At 45.9% G+C, this 18,115-nt stretch overlaps 1 protein-coding gene and 2 long non-coding RNA genes across 3 annotated transcripts in view; 1 reads left to right on the top strand and 2 right to left on the bottom strand.

Moving 5' to 3' along the window:
- Nucleotides 1-4,244: 4,244 nt before the first annotated feature.
- Nucleotides 4,245-18,115, bottom strand: part of LOC308581328 — a 39,535-nt gene continuing 25,664 nt past the window's right edge. The window contains exon 2 of the long non-coding RNA XR_014004974.1: nucleotides 4,245-4,389. This is a non-coding gene — a long non-coding RNA (uncharacterized lncRNA). The remainder of the gene's footprint in view (nucleotides 4,390-18,115) is intronic.
- The window catches only part of LOC308581317, a 39,691-nt gene continuing 26,335 nt past the window's right edge, over nucleotides 4,760-18,115 (top strand). The window contains exons 1-2 of the long non-coding RNA XR_014004964.1: nucleotides 4,760-4,985; nucleotides 8,136-8,495. This is a non-coding gene — a long non-coding RNA (uncharacterized lncRNA). The remainder of the gene's footprint in view (nucleotides 4,986-8,135; nucleotides 8,496-18,115) is intronic.
- On the bottom strand, nucleotides 8,444-14,967 carry LOC308580817 (zinc finger protein RFP-like). The gene is made up of 7 exons (XM_081183010.1): nucleotides 14,515-14,967; nucleotides 13,906-14,001; nucleotides 13,348-13,578; nucleotides 12,908-12,930; nucleotides 11,468-11,589; nucleotides 10,088-10,120; nucleotides 8,444-9,068 (listed from the first exon to the last, which is right to left on the bottom strand). Exons 1-7 carry the CDS (start codon nucleotides 14,944-14,946, stop codon nucleotides 8,560-8,562), a joined length of 1,446 nt encoding a protein of 481 aa, XP_081039136.1. The 5' UTR covers nucleotides 14,947-14,967; the 3' UTR covers nucleotides 8,444-8,559.

The raw sequence follows: 18,115 nt of genomic DNA, 5'->3' as shown, positions 1-18,115 counted from the left end.
AGCGGAAGAGTTGTCGTTTCCAGGATGCTATGTGCCGGACGTGCGGGAAGACAGGTCACATCGCCAGGGTCTGTAGATCGGCGGCGTTGGGAGCGACAGGAGCACCTAGACTGGAGCATCGCAGACCGCCCACAGCAACCCATTTTCTAAAAGATTGCCACTACGTAACGGAGATCAACGGGAGGGTCGTGCAGTTCCCAGCGCAAGGCAAGGCACACGTCAAGGTGAAGATTGAGGGTCAGCAGTGCGACATGGAGGTGGACTCCGGATCTGGATTCACTATCGTGTCAGAACAGACCGCGAGGACATTTTTCCCCAGGGGTAAGTTGCCCCCTCTGGAGCCCTTCCCGGCAACCTTGCAGTCATACTCAGCGGGCCGCATCCATGTTATGGGAATGTGTGCCGTGAGAGTACAGTTCCGGGACAAACAGGCTGTACTCAAACTGGTGATTGCGAAGGGCAGTCGCCCCAGTCTCCTGGGCACTGACTGGTTCCCCGCCCTGGGACTGAGTATATCAGGGCTTAATTCAATACAAACCTGCCCTGAGATGAGCGAGGCATTATGCAAAGAATTTGCTGGTCTCTTTAATGGAAAACTGGGTTGTTATAAAGGGCCCCCAGTTGACTTCGAGTTGGACCCTGGGGTGGCCCCAATCCGACTCAAACCAAGGCGAGTGCCATTTGCACTGCAACCCAAGATCGAAGCAGAGCTGGATAAATTGGTCAAGCAGGGAGTTCTCTCACCTGTGGACTCTGCTAAGTGGGAGACTCCAATCGTCACGCCCCTTAAAGCAAATGGGGAAGTCAGGATCTGTGCAGATTACAAATGCACTATCAATAAGGCACTCAGGGGAAACTCATACCCCATTCCAGTCGTATCACATCTGTTGGCTAAACTGGCTGGGGGCAAGGTGTTCGCCAAAATTGACCTGGCACAAGCTTACCAACAGCTGCCAGTAACCCCACAATCAGCGGAAGCACAAACTATTGTCACACATAAAGGGGCGTTCAGAGTTAACAGATTACAATTTGGAGTTTGTGTGGCCCCAGGGATTTTTCAAGGGCTCATGGAATGCCTGTTAAGAGGTCTGCCGGGGGTCTTGCCATTTTTTGATGACGTTTTGATTGCTGGAAAAGACCCACAGGAACTGGTTGCGCGTGTTCGTGCAGTGTTGCTCAAGTTCAAGGAGGTGGGGTTGCAACTGAAAAAGGAAAAATGCAGTTTTGGGGTGCCAACTGTGGATTTCTTGGGGTTTAAAATTGATGCATCAGGCATCCACCCCACAGATGCTAAGATTAAGGCCATCATCGAGGCACCACGACCACAGAACAAGACGGAGTTGCAGTCATTCCTGGGACTTATTAACTTTTATCATTCGTTCTTACCCCAGAAAGCTTCGGTAGCTGAACCATTACATAGACTGTTGCAGAAAAATAATGTGTGGCGATGGGGGCAGGAGCAGCAGAAGGCTTTTGACTCCTTGCGAGGAATGCTGAGTAGCAGGAGCGTCCTTGCTCATTATGATGAGTCAAAGCCGCTGGTCCTGGCATGTGATGCCTCTCAATACGGCCTGGGGGCTGTGCTGAGTCATAGGGAACCGGATGGGTCGGAAAAGCCCATCTCTTTCTATTCTCGTACGTTGTCGCCCACGGAGCGCAACTATGCTCAAATTGACAAAGAGGCGCTTGCAATTGTGGCAGGAATCAAAAAGTTCCATGATTATGTGTACGGTCGCCATTTCTACATTGAAACGGACCACAAGCCACTGTTAGGGTTGTTCAACCCAAACAAACGCCACAAATTCTCTCCCCCAGAATGTTACGTTGGTCTATATTCCTGAACGGGTTCCAGTACACCTTGACCCATGTGCCGGGGAAACGGTTGTGCCACGCTGATGCGCTGAGTCGATTGCCCCTCCCTGGCGGGAGCAATGAGGATCCCGCTCCAGCGGAGCACATAATGATGCTGGAAACACTTCTGGGGGCTCCTGTAACGGCTACTGATATAGCTGAGAAAACGAGGAAAGATGCTGTTCTCTCCCGTGTGCTCACTTGGGTGGGGAGGGGGTGGCCAGGTGGTCCGCATGAAGACAAATTCAGGCCTTATGCGACTAGGCAGCACGAGTTGTCCATGCATAAGGGTTGTCTCCTGTGGGGAGATAGGGTGATCATCCCAGCACCACTGAGAAACAGGGTTCTTGAGACGCTTCACATGGGACACCCGGGGATGGTCAGGATGAAGTCGCTAGCCCGATGTTGTGTGGTGGCCTGGAATGGACCAGAACATAGAACAATGGGTACGAACATGTAAGGCATGCCAAGAGGTGCGGCCAGAAGTGGCCAGAGCACCAGTCCACTGGTGGGAGCAGTCCAGATCTCCCTGGAGCCGGCTGCACTTAGATTTTGCTGGGCCATTCCAAAGAAAGGTCTTTTTGGTTATCGTTGATGCATATTCCAAATGGTTAGAAATGGCGATGGTCCCTAGCATGGCATCAGCTGCCGTAATCAAGGTGTTGAGGCAGCTGTTTGCAACCCACGGGTTACCTGAGACCATTGTATCAGATAATGGGGCAGCTTTTGCATCCCAAGAATTCCGGGCATTCTTGGCTGATAACTTCATAAGAGGGGTCACATCCGCACCCTTTCACCCATCCTCCAATGGGCAGGCTGAGCGCATGGTAAGAACAGCCAAAGAATCCATTGCACGCTTAATGGAGGGTAACTGGTCAGCTCGCATCGTGTGAATGTTATTTTTGCAGCATGCGACGCCGTGTACCACGACGGGCAAGTCACCAGCTGAGCTGCTCTTGGGTAGGAGACTGGTAACGGTGCTGGATTATGTCCACCCAGATAAAATGCCAAACCGTAATTCAAGAGCAACCCCCCAGGCTGAGACTGACACAACAAGGTATCTCGCCCCCGAAGATCTGGTCTGGGTGAGGAACTATTCACGAGGTTCGCGGTGGGTGGCTGGTGTGGTCACCCGGGCTAGTGGACCTGTGTCCTATTATGTGACCTTGGAAAATGGGCAAGTGTGGAAGAGACATATAGATCAGCTGAGGCGCCGGGCGCTCAGCAGGGAGGAGCCAGATAATTCATCCCTGGCTAACGACGCAGAGCTGCAAGACCAGAGTGAAAATGGCCCAGAGGTGCAGTCACCAGGGGCTTTAACAAATGAACCAGGGTCTGCTAGTCCTCACGATGACGAGGTACAGATAGGGGACCCTGAGATGTCTGGGACTCCATCTGTTCCTGATGAAACCCCTAGAGCAGCCCCTCTACCACAGGTAACACCCAATCCAGAACCTGCAACACCTGTTGTCAGATCAAGTAGAAGTTGTAGGCCCCCACAGTACCTGAGAGATTACGTCTGCTGTGCTCACTGGGGGGGAGGGGTGTTGTGTATTGAGTCAAAGGATTTTATATCTGTATTATGATTGTCTGTATTTGCATTAGGGTAAAGTAACTGCCTTTTGGTTCCAGAGGGTACAGCTACTATTGGTTCATTTAAGCTGCTGTATTTGGATCCTCTGTCTTATTGGTTCCCTCCAAAAGGCAGGACTGTGATTGCCTGATATTGTTCCCTCCAAAATGTATCCTTTCTTGCTAGTCCCCTGTCCCTATAAATGTAGCTTTCCTCTCCCCAGACCTTAGTCTTGTTGCTTTAATAAAGAAGTGTTACTAGAGAACTGTCTCCAGCATGTTATATCAAGAGAGCTGAAATCACAAACCCCACGTCACAACAGTGGGATTCCCACAAATAAAGGGATGGGCAGACTTCAGAATTGGGGGATTGGCTTTCATTTCTAATCCGAATGCTGAGATCCAGAAATGGACCCAGGTGCAAAATACGAGCTTATGCAGGGAAGCCCCTGAAATCTGCCCCTCACCCAAACTGGATTGACTCCTCCTGCAGACATTCATGGTCAACACAGGAAGGTCTGAAGAGAAGCTACAACATAGAGAGGAGCTTTGCAGGGAGGGCTTTCAAACACATCCATGAAGGGACCCTTGTTAAGATTTCAAATTCTGAGTAGCCAGACTTGGGATGACAAGGCCCAGGTTCAAATCCCCTTTGACCATAAACCTGAACGTTTCTCCTTTTTCTTAGTCTCTCAGTTCAGCCTCTTCTACCTCATAGGGTTTCTCTGAGGATAAAACAGAATATCACCCTCCTAAAACCCCTGGAGGAAGTGTCACGAGGAATGGATATTATACTATTGAGTTTGAAAGAACACTGTAGCAACAAGAAGTACAATCTTTAATAGAATCAAACATGTTAGCACATGAAACATATCCCCAAATTCTTTCAGGCCCGTTATACAAAAATATAAGAAGAGGTGATCTCTAAAAATACAGATGAGTATCTGACTGCTCACTACAAAGCATCTTGGAGAAAATAATTGTATACATGGGAATTGACTCCCCCCCCCCAAACTTTCCAGATTGTCAGTGTTCTCTCTTCAGAACTTCTGACAGAGGCTCTTCACTGTCGGAGGGGATTTTGTTACATCGAGGCCCAAAACCTATATGGGGGTTACGTTTGTGGGGTCAGCATGCAAAGGGAAGATAGTGCAAGTCAGGAAGACACCCCAAAATCCCCCCACTTATCTGAAGCCAGAGATCTTGACCTTTCTGGAGGCCGGTAAGCAAGGTGGACTTAGAAACTCTTCCCCCTCCCCCCCCCCACTGCCAAAGCCCCCCCCCCATTGCTTTCTGGGTTCTGGAGACTCTGGTGAGATATCACATGGTCTCTCACCCTCTCTTTCCATTTATTAATTTGTGTTTTGACGAAGGGCTCCAGGCTGCGATCACACCAGTAAGTTTTGTGTTAGTTTTGGGCCGACTGTACTCAACTAAAAAAACTGGTCTCTGATTTTCCTGAATTGCCATATAAGCTTCCCTAAGTAGCAGCAAAAAAAGGAATTTTGGAACTTCCATCTCCATGATAATGGAGGCTTCGGTGGAAGGAAAGGGAATCTGAGGTTTGTTTTTTTTTTAATTCTTTTTATTGAATTCCTTTTATACACACAACAAGAAAAAACAAATACATTCATACTAAAAAGAAAAAAGGAAAAAAGAAGTGAGAAAAGAAAAAAAAAAGTCAAATAAGGTAAGAAAGAGGGGGGACAAAAAACTACAACAAAGAACGTAAAAAACAACGACTTCCTTCCCTACTGATTTTGGGTATTTACTTTCAATAGTTTCATTTTTACCGCTGGTATATTATTTTTAGTTTGCACATCGGAAGTTTTAAAACAAACCTGCTGTATTCGGTAAGTTTTTAAAGTTACCTTCAAAATAAACCATAAATTTGTTCCACTCCTCTTTTAGCTTTGTATTTCTGTGATTTCTAATTCTTTGTGTCAATCTTGCCAATTCAATAAAGTCGTATAGTTTTAATTGCCAATCCCTCACCGTTGGAAGATTTGTGCTTTTCCAATTTTGAGCGATTAGCATCCTGGCCGCTGCTGTTGAATATTGAAATAGAGTTTTGTCTTTTTCATGAATTTCTTTCCCGACCATCCCTAGTAAAAAGGCCTCTGGGTTTTTGGGGAATGTGTATCTAAATATCTTTTTTAACTCATTATATATCTGGTCCCAAAATTTTTTGATTTCCTCACATGTCCACCACATATGTATAAAATTGCCTTCTTTTGTTTTACATTTCCAGCAAGCCTTGTCTGCAGTTTTGTACATTCTACTCAGTTTTTCTGGTGTTAGGTACCATCTATAAATCATCTTTTCCAAATTTTCCCTAATTGCAGCGCTTGCCATAAATTTTAATCCCTCACTCCACAATTTTGACCATTTTTCGTATTCTATATTATGCCCCAGATCTATCGCCCATTTGACCATAACTTCTTTGATCTCTTCATCTTTAGTTTCCCATTCCAGTAGTATATTGTACATCTTAGATAATATCTTCGATTTACTTTCAATTACTTCAATCTGAAATTTCGACTTCTTTTCATTCATTCCTGTTTTTTTATCTTCTGTCCATTTTGCATTAATTTGATGATACTGTATCCAACCCGTCAACTTCTCCTTTAATTCTTCATATGGTCTTAGTTTCCAGCTGTCTTGGGATCTTACTAGTAGATCTTCATATGTCAATTTTCGCTCTTCCATATTTATTTTTTTAATTGATAAGATATCTGTTGGGGATAGCCACCAGGGTGTTCTCCATTCCAGCAGTTTCTTATTTTTTTTCCCAGACTTCATACAAAGGACCTCTAATGATATGGCTCGAAAACCTTTTGTGTACTTTTTCTTTATTTGACCAGAGGTAGGCATGCCAACTGAATCTATTGTCGGCCCCTTCCAGGTCTAATAAGTCCGTGTCCTCTAAGGTTATCCAGTCTTTAACCCAGCAAAGACAGGCCACTTCATAATATAATTTTAAATCAGGTACTGCCAGTCCTCCTCTCTCCTTTCGGTCTGTTAGTAATTTGAATCTGATCCTTGGCCTTCTTCCCTGCCATATGAATCTTGCAAGAGACTTCTGCCAGTCCTTAAATATTTTAGTCCCTCTGATAACAGGTATGTTTTGAAATAAGAACAGCATCTTAGGGAGTATGTTCATTTTTATTGCTTCCATCCTGCCCAGCCACGAAAGATTTACCCTGTTCCAAACATCCAAGTCCTTTTTCACTTTGTTCCATGTTGGCGTATAGTTATCTTCAATTAAATTTATGTTTTTGGGTGTAAGCCAGATTCCTAAATATTTTATTTTTTTAGCCACTTTGATTCCATATTGTCTCTCTAATCTTTCCTTCGCATCATTTCTCAGGTTCTTCGTCAACATTTTTGTTTTGGTTTTGTTCAGCTTGAAGCCCGATATTTTGCCGTACTCCTCCATAATCTCCAATACTTTGCCCACACTTTCTTGCGGCTCTTCTAGGGATAACATCAGGTCGTCCGCATAAGCTTTTAATTTATACTCTTTAAATCCTATTTTAATCCCTTTTATCTCTGTTTTTGACCTTATTTTGTTCGCCAGGACTTCCAAAGCTAAAATGAACAAGAGCGGGGAGAGGGGGCATCCCTGCCTTGTTCCTTTCTCTATTTTGAATCTATTCATAAGGTTGTTGTTTATTATCAATTTGGCATGTTGGTTTGAATATATTGCTTGTATTCCTTTCAAGAATTCACCCTCAATCCCTGCCTTTTCCATCGATTTTAGTAGAAACCCCCAGGAGACGTTATCGAACGCCTTTTCTGCATCTATAAAAATCAGGGACGCCGGTATATTATTATTAATCTCCAAATATTCAATTAGATTAATGACATGCCTCACATTATCTTTCAGAAATCTATTTGGGAGGAAACCCGCTTGATCTTTGTGGATTAACTTTATTAAACATTTTTTCAGTCTGTTCGCCATGATGTCCGCATATATTTTGTAATCATTATTTAGTAACGATATTGGCCTGTAATTCTTCATGTTCGATTTGTCTGTGTCTGGTTTAGGGATTAATGTTATAAAAGCTTCCCTCCATGATTCGGGTATTTTCCCTCCTCTTAGAATATTATTCATGGTGTCACAGAGTGTTTGTGCTAGTTGACCTCCCAAAACTTTGTAATATTTGGCCGATAACCCGTCCAGGCCTGGTGCTTTTCCCAATTTCATTTTTTTAACCGCATTCTCAAACTCCTCCATACTAATAGGTCTATTTAGTTGGGTTCTTTCTTCTTCTGTAACAGTTTTCCCTGTGCAATTCTCTAAATATTTTTCTATTTGGGCTGGGTCTTCTTCTCCTTTCTTATATAATTCCTCATAAAATTTAAGAAAGTTTTTTTGTATTTTTTTTGGGTCTACTATTAAATCTTCTTCTACCATTATTTTATTTATGACATTCTGCTTCTGTCTTTTTCTCAATTGCCAGGCTAGGAATTTTCCCGTTTTATTCGCCGATTCGAAATATCTCTGCTTCATTAGCTTGATTTTCCATTCTATTTCCTGGTTCGTTAATATTGAGTATTGTCTTTGTAATATTTTTATTGATTGTAAACTTTGCTCGTCTTTCGGGTGTTCTATTAATTTCTTCTCGTGCTCCCTTAGCTGTTTAAGTATTTCATCTGTCTTTTGCTGCTTTATTTTTTTCTTATGGTTGTTTTGCTGGGAATCTGAGGTTTTAAGTGATGCACGTGCAGAACTGATTTTACTCAGAAAAGATTATGGTATTGTCTCTAGAAATCTCAATTTGGAGGTAGTAGAGAGAACTACATCAAAACAGGAATGTGTGTGGGGTTGCTGTTGTTTCCTAAATTATTTTCTTGCTTGCTTCCCCCTTTGCACTTCCTGCATCGACAGAAGTAGCCGATTCCCAAGGGAGAGAGAACAGGCAAGTTTGGGGATTGACAGGGGACCCAATCAATCAGTTTCATTTACAAAGCTAGCCAGAGAAGGGAGAGTTGCATCATGATTGACACAAGGGATGGCCAATCACAGTTCTGCAAATAAGGTTTCTTCTTAAGTGCCTGTCAGCTCAGTCCTGAAGAGACTTAATATGTCATAATGGCAATGAATATACACTTGCCTGTCTGCACCTTCAGTCAAGAGAGGCTCAGGTTCTCTTTCTTGCCCACGTAAAAAAAGGGCTGGAGGGTCTCTCCTGAGAAGGGGGCTGCCGGATATGCGTGGAGAAGGGCTGCTGTATCTGCATTGTAAAAGGACACCCGTCCCCCTTCACAGTTCAGGGTCACTCGGATCCTCTTGGGCTCCTCACTTGGAACAGGGGCCTCATGGGGGGAGCATAACTTGTACACACCGTCCCACTTCCCCAAACCCCAGATCCCTTCCCTAGTATCAAAATGCACAACACCCTTCCTCTTCACAGACTTTCTGGCCACCCCCACCCCCCATCTCTCCTCTCTTCCCACAGTGACTTCCCAGAAATATCTGCCTTCCTCGAACGCCTCACATCCCAGCACATAGTCATATGTGTCAAATCTCTCAGGGTTGTCTGGCAGGTCTTGACGCACTTCTCCCCAACTCACACTCTTTCGATCCTCAGACAGGATGAGGCGGGGATGTGCTGTGTCTGGATCCAAAGTTATGTTTTCTGTGGGGGCAGAGGAGGAAAGAGAAGAGAAAGGACGTCAACTGGGAAGCTGACTCTTTTTTAGGCACATGACAGAAAGAGCATCCCCTCTGAAATGAACAGGGACTCCATGGCTCTGCATTCGAGACAGGGATGTTCATCAAGTTCTTAAAAATGCTTCTTGAAAGATCTGCAGTTCTTTCCTTACCCCTACAGTTGTGATTCGTGGGTTTCCACTTAATTTTATTTTGATTTCAAATATGATTTTGAACTGTATTTTAACCAATCATTTGATTATGTGTTTTTAATGTATTCTATTTGGTGTTAGCCACCCTGAGCCCAGTGTTGGCTGAGGATGGCGGGGTATAAATAAAATTTATTATTATTATTATTATTATTATTATTATTATTATTATTACTACTACTACTACTATTACTATTATTATTTCCAAGGGTATGAAGTACTTAACACACATTATCTACATAGAACCCTTCCCCCATCTTGCAGGGAAGCCGGACCCCTGGAGTTCACACTCAGGCAGCCCCCAGCTCCCTCCACTGACGCCATAACCCATTCATCTTCTCGCCCCCAAAGGTTGTTGCAGCCACTGTCTGAGCTATTTGTGTTCATGCATTTCCTACTCTTACACCTTTCTCTTACATAAGCTCTCCTAAAAGGGGTGGGGATCCTGTATGGCTCAAAGGGATATTTCCCCCTCATGTGCCGGGAGCCTTTGGCTTCACACCACCCCTGTGTCTTAGTGAGATTCGGCACAGAAAAGCCAGCCATCCTGGGCTGTGGGCTTCCCAAGAGTCCGCAGGATCAGGCCAAGAGCCCATCTAGGAAGCATGCTGCTCTCACGGAACAGATGCCTCTGGGAAATAAGGGGAAATAAGGCATGGATGGAAGAGCTGCAGTGGCCTGGTCTTTTGAGAAGCACATCCCATTTCTCCTGAATTTGTGCCTGGGGAAACAGCTGGGATAACCCAGCCAGATGGGCAGGGTATAAATAATAAATTATTATTATGATTAAAAGTACCTTTTTGCAGCTGAAGTCCATATTCCACAGTGTCTGGAAGAGAAAAGGGAACAGAGATTTGGCATCACACCATCATTCAGATAGGGACGCGGGTGGCGCTGTGGGTAAAACCTCAGCACCTAGGACTTGCCGATCGCATGGTCGGCGGTTCAGATCCCCGCGGCGGGGTGAGCTCCCATCTTTCGGTCCCAGCTCATGCCCACCTAGCAGTTCGAAAGCACAATTAAGTGCAAGTAGATAAATAGGTACCGCTTTCTAGCGGGAAGCTAAACGGCGTTCTGTGTGCAGCTCTGGTGCCGGTTCGCCGGAGCAGCTTCGTCACGCTGGCCACGTGACCCGGAAGTGTCTGCGGACAGCGCTGGCTCCTGGCCTATAGAATGAGATGAGCGCACAACCCTAGAGTCTGTCAAGACTGGCCCGTACGGGCAGGGGTACCTTTACCTTTACTTATCATTCAGATAACAAACCTGGCAACAATAATATGAACTCATGAGCTTGTAGCCAGGTGTTGTGGACTACAAGTCCCATCATCCCTAACCACCGACCACGCCAGCTGGAGATTATGGGAGCTGGCCATACTGGCTATCCCTGCATAACCAGGGCAGGGGTGATGTCATGGTTCAGACCTGCCCAAATCTTGGGAGGAGCAGGACCCCCAGAAGATCTCCCCATCAGCAACAAGATCCAGACATGCCTGTTCCAGGATGGGAGGCCTCAACCCCAGTCTCCTCTGCTCCTGGCTGTCTCTTGGACACCCCCCTCCTTCTGCCCCCCTTCCATCAATCTCAGGGGCAAAGGAACAGAGGAGATGCCCGAAAAGCTGTAGGTGAGGCTACCTGGGAAATGGGTGAGATGCGTGAAAGCACCCAAAGCGTGGCTGAGAGATGTGAAAACGCCAAGCACAAATTTTTACAGACACTCGGAACTTAAGGGAGGGTTACATTCCTGGAGATTGTGTATAAAGGCAAATTGAACAAAGTCATAACGACCCCCGGATTAACCCCTGCCATCTGAGATCTCAAGACGGCCCCAGGAGATTTTGCAGGAGCCTTTCAGAGCCCAGTAAGGTCTTAAAAGTGATTTGAGTGGTGGCTAAATGCTTCGTGGCAAGAGCTTTCAAGCCTTTTACCTTGCTGACTGGAATCTGGGAGGCTCCCCCAAGATCTCGCAGGAGCTTCCAGAGCCCAGCAAGAAGGGTTTATCCTCCTCTTTCAATTGCATAAGAAAAATCATTTGTGAATCATCTACATAGGAAAGTGTGGCTTCTAGATATTGAAAGAGAATAAATCTTCCATTTTCCAGGCACTGCTAATGACCTGGAGCATTTCATGAGCAATTTTAAATGTCCAGTATAAAATATTTTCAGCCCTTCTTTACTACCTCTGAATTTTTCCATGACTCCCTCCAGGAAGGGATTTATATCTTTGAAGTCCCAGATCTTCCACTTCAGGGCAGGAGGAAAAGCCACTGGAGGATCCTCTAAGTTCTCCTTCTCCTGAGACCTGGGAGGAGAAGAACAAAGTCAAGCCACCATTTTTCCAATGCAAGGAGCTTTCAGTCAAGGGAGGTGTCTCATTCTGAAGATAAAGGCATGATAGATATATCATGAAGACTTGGGGGCAGGGCTTTTCTACGGCAAGAATGAGCATTTTGTTGACGTGTGGATCTAGAGAGCACCCAACGAGTTGAAGGAAAACGAAAATATACTGAAGAAAACAGGAATATGAAATTGAAGGTAAAGAAGCTGATATATGCAAAAAAAATGAAGAAAAGTGAGCAATACTGGGCCTTTGCACAGAGATTTTAGGACTACACCAGTTTTAGTGAAGCTTTACTGAGTAGAACAAAATAGATTTGGTATATGCATTTCTGAATTATAAGGGAGTGAAGGATGATTTAGAATGGCTTTTGCCATTAACATTACAGTTGTACCTCAGTTTATGAACTATTAACAAACTATTCAGTTTACCAACTCTGCAAAAATGGAAGTAGTGTTCCAGTTTGTGAACTTTACCTTGGTTTATGAACAGAAGCTGAATGGTGGAAGGGCACTGGCGGTGGGAGACCTCATTAGGGAAAGCATGCCTTGGTTTAAGAACAGATTTGCTTTAAGAACAGACTTCAGGAACGGATTAAGTTCATAAACCAAGGTACTACTGTATAAATGTATTTTAGCACTGTGGTTACATTGAGAAATGGGGAAAATATTGGAAATCAAAGCAATATTTTCTAAACATGGCAGATTTTCAAAATTCATGAGTTTTTGAAGTTGTCTGGAGGACAAGGCTCTCAGAGGCTACTCTTCACCATGGCTGGGTCAAAGGAAGTGGTGCCTCTGAACTCCAGTTCCTGAAACCACAGGAGGGGAGCGTCCTCTGGGGCCCGGATCCTGATCGTGGGTTTTGCACTGGCATCTGGTTAGTCACTGTGAAAACAGGATGGTGGACCAGATGGGCCACTGGCCGGATCCAGCAAAGCCCTTTCTCACATTCTTATGTCTGAGGAAGAACCTGCAGAAGCCAGAAAGACACTGGAAATTTAAGGGTAAGTTATAGTGAAGATGTTTACAAGCCCCTTTAGAATGTCCCCCCTTTCTGTATCAATTGCAGAGTAAATGAATCCATCATGGAAAAGGGAGAAATATGTAACGGAGAATGGCTTCCTTCCTATGATTGTAGATGAGACTAATAGCTAGGAAAATGTGTCCCTGTTTTTGTCTGTGATCTTGTGGAATGGGTGATGGAGTCCTAAGCTATTTCTAGAAGGAGGAATTGGAGAGCGAGTTTCTTACCCGTTAAACAGGAACTTTCCGTCACTTACCTCTGCAAGAAGCTTCCAATATCCTGGAAAGAAAGAAAGAAAGAAAGAAAGAAAGAAAGAAAGAAAGAAAGAAAGAAAGAAAGAAAGAAAGAAAGAAAGAAAGATGGATGTCAGTGGAGCCATTTCTGCAGTCAGTTATAAATACTAAGCAGCTAAGTGGAAACTGCTGGGAATCACAGGTTTGGAGAGCACTACTGGTTTTTAGGCTCCTCAGAGACCTCTGGTGGCCAATGAGAGAACACAATGCTAGAATGAAGAGGCCTGTGGTTTGATCTAGCAGGGCCCCTTTTGCGTCCCCAGGACTGACGCCTTTCACCCATCATGTACCAATTCTTTTCCTTGCAGCAGCTTTTTGGGGGGCGGGGGCTAAGATATGTTATCCTCCTCCTTGTACTAAGAAGCAGCACACTCCACTCTCTCGCATCAGGATGAGGCCTGACCTGCAGGAGTTCACTCGCTGGTTCCTGAAGCTTCTCCTCCATCTCCCGGATGAGGCTGTCAAGAGAGGAGAGTTCCCTGGAGAGTCTGGCCAGGTGCTCCTCCCTTTTGGCTGCAATCTCCTTCTCCATCTCTGCCATCTGGGCCAGAAGAAGCTTCTCTTGTTCTTCCAGAAACTGGTGCAGTCGCCTGAACTCAGCCACCATCTTTTCCCTCTCTGCACCTGTTTGTTTCTGCAGCAAAGAGGTTGAAAGAAGAGAACAGTGGGCCAATATCAGGCATCTAGTCTGCTCTTGAGGATGAAGAGGCCAGTTATCCCAATTCCTTTTGAAGGCCAATTCTGAAATTTTAGGGAGATTACACCAGTATTCAGCAGGGAAAGAGCTTCATGAACACAAGCCCACCCCCTCCTTCAAATGGTCTTTCATGTTCTGTTCGAGATCAGGCTGTTCAAAAAGAAACCACTTTCTGTATTCCATATTCATTCCCCCTCCCCCAATATTGATTCTAGCAGTAAAAATGTAAAAATATTGATTTAAAGCAGTAAAAATGATGCTTACAAGCAGGTCTTGGCTTTCGTTTTCTGTGTCTGCTTTAAATTTCAGAATTTTCTCTCTCTCCTTCCTCACATTGTCTAGGCAGCTGCTGAGCTGATCCTGAAAAGAAAACAAAGTCCAAGTTGGGCTGCATTACACATTAACAGGCAAGCTGAACCCTATGTTTGCTCCCTGCCCCACATCCCTGGGTCTTTTGCAGAGGTTCCCCTTTTCATCTCACAGGAGACAGAAATGGGGCTGCCCTATATCAGAGCTGAGAAACATGGGGGTTTTGCTATTTCTCCCCCACACTGAACACACCTCCAACATCTCACCCCTCCTTTTTATTAAATTAATCCTAGATGTTGTAATCTTTCCTCCTAGGGGAGTTACTGCAGCCTGAATTCAGGGGGCCACTGGGGGCACTTTAATCCCTAAAAAAAAAAAAGTTGATTGTATAAAGTTTCAGAAGTTTAGCTTCATCAGGCTGCACAAGATCTCTTGCTGGAGGATTCCTTTTGGGCTGCAAGAGGAGAAAATATATTACAACATTTTATATTATTTTTTTATTTTGAAAGCCCCTCTTGTCTGCAGCTATTCCACCCCCAAGAAAGACCCTCTGCCTTTTCCTACCTTGTACTCCTGGGACGCCTCCTCCAGAGGAACCACCTCGTGGCTTTTGTGCTCCTTGGATACATTACACACCAGACAGATGGGGCTTTGGTCCTCCTGGCAGAAGAGCTTCAGGGGCTCCTGGTGCTTCTCGCAGACCCTCCCCTTTCCTTCTCCCTCCTCTTCCCCCCCCCCCAGATGGCTGAATTTCTTGGCTATTTCCACAAAATTTGCCAGCTGCAGGTTTCGCCTGATGCTGCTTTGCTCCACTGTTTCCCTGCACTGAGGGCAGGAAGCCTCTCCCTCGGATTTCTCCCAGCACTGGACCAGGCAGGATCGGCAGAAGTTGTGCCCGCACTCATGAATGATCACCGGATCCCTGAAATACTCCAGGCAGATGGGGCAGGTGGCTTCCTCGCAGAGATCCCGGACGGGACCCCCAGAAGCAGCCATGGCGGAGTCACCGGGAAGAGGGAGCTGGTTTCGTTTTCTCTCTTTTGCGTCAGCAAATGGGAGGGTTTCCTTTCCAGGAAATTCAGGTGTGATTACTCAGGATCCCTGCTGCCTTGGAGTTTAAGCAATCATTTCCCTGTGGGAGCTGGTGGAGTTTCTCGTTTTTCTTTCCTATCAGCATGTCAGCCTCAGACAACTTTGCAAACTAATGAATGAACTGCCGTCCCCCTCCCCCGCCTTCCTCCATTCACTCTCATCTTTTTAGTTAGCAGCCCCCACATACAGAGGAGAAACAGCCCAGCCCTCCATCCCGGTGCCAGTTTTTAGTGAGTCGTTTTGACAAAATCGCCAGCGTCTGATAATGTGCAATACAGTGGTACCTCAGGTTAAGTACTTAATTCGTTCCGGAGGTCTGTACTTAACCTGAAACTGTTCTTAACCTGAAGCACCCCTTTAGCTAATGGGGCCTCCTGCTGCCGCCGCGCCTCCGGAGCCCGATTTCTGTTCTCATCCTGAAACAAAGTTCTTAACCCGAATCACTATTTCTGTTTTAGCAGAGTCTGTAACCTGAAGCATATGTAACCTGAAGCGTCTGTAACCTGAGGTACCACTGTAATAACCTCTGGAACCCACTCTGCAAACCGCCTTTGCAAACGTATCTCAGCTAAATAGTATCCAGATACTTGCCAATCACATTACAGGGCAGTTATTAGCAGCATCTTTCCCTTAGCCCCAGAGCCGCCTTTCCCGTAGGGCTTGGTGGTGCATTGCCCCAGGGCCTCTCAGGGGAGCCGCAGCAAGTGGGGGGGGGGGGCTGCGCGGCCTCTCCTTTCCCTGCATGCCTGCCAGCTGCGCCCCGCCAACCATAAGGCTGGTGGGCGTGAATCTTCCCTCTAAAACCTCTGCGGGGATCGCTCTGCTCTCAAGGCGGCTTGGGAGGGGCACAACTTCACTCCCAAATCTCTGTGAGGATCGCTCTCCTGCAACGGCATTGGGGAGAGTTGCGCCCCCCCATGGCTGGCAGGTGGAGCTACTGCCACCCCAACATTATCCGTGGTAATTTGGCGGCGCTGGGCCAATATTTGCACCCCAGTGCCGCATCTGCTAAAGACGGCCCTGCTTAGCCCCGTTTTCTCAGTGAAGGCAGCCCTTTGTTTGCATTATTATTATTATTATTATTATTATTATTATTAATATTAATATACTGCCATATATCTGGAGGTCTCAGGGCGGTTCACAGAAAAAATCACAACATATATCATCAGAATAAAAACAACAACCCAATAACCCCCCCCCGAAAAGAGCCACATTTTAAAAGGATATAGTATGTCAAACAGGTCAAATGAACACCTGATTAAAAAGGAACGGTTTTGCCTGGTGCCTAAAGGTCTATAATGAAGGCGCCAGGCAAACGTCCCTGCTGGGAAGAGCATTCCACAGGCACGGAGCCACTGCAGAGAAGGCCCTGTTCTCCTGTTCCCATGAGATGAATGCAGCCCTTTCTCACTTTATTCACAGAGGACATGAGCCAAACAAGTGACTCCTTTGGGAAAGTTGCCTGGGGGAGGGACAAGAGGAGGGCTTCCTCTCCCGACTGACACAACAGCAAGCCAATCAGTGCTGTGTTGAAAGCTGGTCTGAGAAGGGAGAGTTGCACCAGGAATGACACAGGGGCCGGCGCATCTCTGTCCTGCACATAGTGCTTCTCCCTGGAGAGAAAGAAGGGCTTGAGGGTCTCTCCTGAGAAGGTGGATGGTGAGAATGAATGGAGAAGGGCTGCTGGATCTGCATCGTGAAAGGACACTTCAGAGTTCAGGGTCCCTGGATCCTCAAGCAGGGACAGAGCAGGGCCATCAGGTGGGAAGGAGGAGCCCTATTCACCTTCCCATTTCCCCACCTCCCAGATCCCATCCTCAGGACAAGGAGCGAACTTGCCCTTCCTCTTCATAGACTTCCTGTGCCCCCTACAGCCCAATGCCCCTCACTCCCTACAGTGACCTCCCAGATATGTCTGCCCACTGTGATCCCCTCTTGCCCCAGCACATGGGGACGTGTGTGTCTAATCTCTCAGGATTGTTGGGGAGATCTGGATCTGCATCCCCATCTCTCACACTCTCCTGATCCTCAGACAGGATGAGGCAGGATCCAAAGTTGGCTGGATCCAAAGTTGCGTTTTCTGGGGGGCAGATGAGGAAAGAGGACAGAAACAGCAGGAGCTCAGAGATGAACTTTTCTTTAGACCCATGACAGAAATTTCATTCCCGCTCCACAAGTTCTCAGTTATAATTCTTGAAACCACCTGTTCTTTCAGGTGATCAAAGCACTTCCAGCACATTATCTGCACAGAATCCTTACATGGACCCTGTATGTTAAGACACTTTTATCGTCCTCATTTTTCAAGCGGAAAGTCTGAGGCTGACAGAACACGAGGCCCCAGTTTCCAACTCCCCCCAGAACTGGCTCAGGCAGGCTCTGCAAAAGTTGTGCCCACAATCAGGGAAGATCTCTGGATCCCTGAAATACTCCAGGCAGATGGTGCAAGTGTCTGCCTCGCAGAGGTCAAGCATGGATGGGACCCCCAGTCGCAGCCATGGGGTGGTGGGGAGGGGGTTAAGTTTCACTCTCTCTCTTGCCCATTCAAGAACTGGGGGTGTTTTCCTTTCCAGGAAATTGAAGCCAGTGACTCGTGGTCTCTGCTGCCCCCTGCAGGTGTGAAGGTAGCTGGACTTCAGAGCCTCTTATATATGGATTTTAAAATTTTTAAGAATGGTAGTGCGAAAGATGGGAAAAGGTTGCTTGTGAAGTCATATAACATAGGATGAATGCTGGCGTATTTTCAATCTGCTGTACAGCTCCTGGCTTTTCCCCACTGATCCCATCTACCACCTGCCCATGTGGAAGAGAAATTTTATTGAAAAAAACTTTTATTCTCATTATTTCTGAAAATTGAAAAGTTTCTTCACGGGCATTATTTTATGATCTATTTCTTTTTTGTTTTTTACTTGTTGTTTACCAGTACAGCATTATTGCACACTTCAGTGGTTCATAGGCATTCCTAATAAATATGTGAAAATATTTTTAGGTGCTAGGCGAAAACACTCCTCTTCAACCAGGCCTTTGGCTGATTAATACTCTACAGCATTTTAATGTGGGGGGTTTTTTTTTTGGG

The sequence above is a fragment of the Podarcis bocagei genome (assembly GCF_964188305.1).
Source record: "Podarcis bocagei genome assembly, chromosome: 2".
NCBI classification, from domain to species: domain Eukaryota; kingdom Metazoa; phylum Chordata; class Lepidosauria; order Squamata; family Lacertidae; genus Podarcis; species Podarcis bocagei.
Note: the sequence above shows the minus strand (reverse complement) of the source record. Positions and strands in the feature narration are given on the sequence as shown.

Bases quoted from the DNA above. Each gene is read 5' to 3' on its own strand.
- LOC308580817 (XM_081183010.1), bottom strand. From the start codon at position 14,946: ATGGCTGCTTCTGGGGGTCCCGTCCGGGATCTCTGCGAGGAAGCCACC. The intron at 14,002-14,514 runs GTAGGAAAAGGC...TTTTCTTTTCAG, and splicing joins AGGCGTCCCAGGAGTACAAG to GATCAGCTCAGCAGCTGCCT. The intron at 13,579-13,905 runs GTAAGCATCATT...TCTTTGCTGCAG, and splicing joins ACGAAAGCCAAGACCTGCTT to AAACAAACAGGTGCAGAGAG.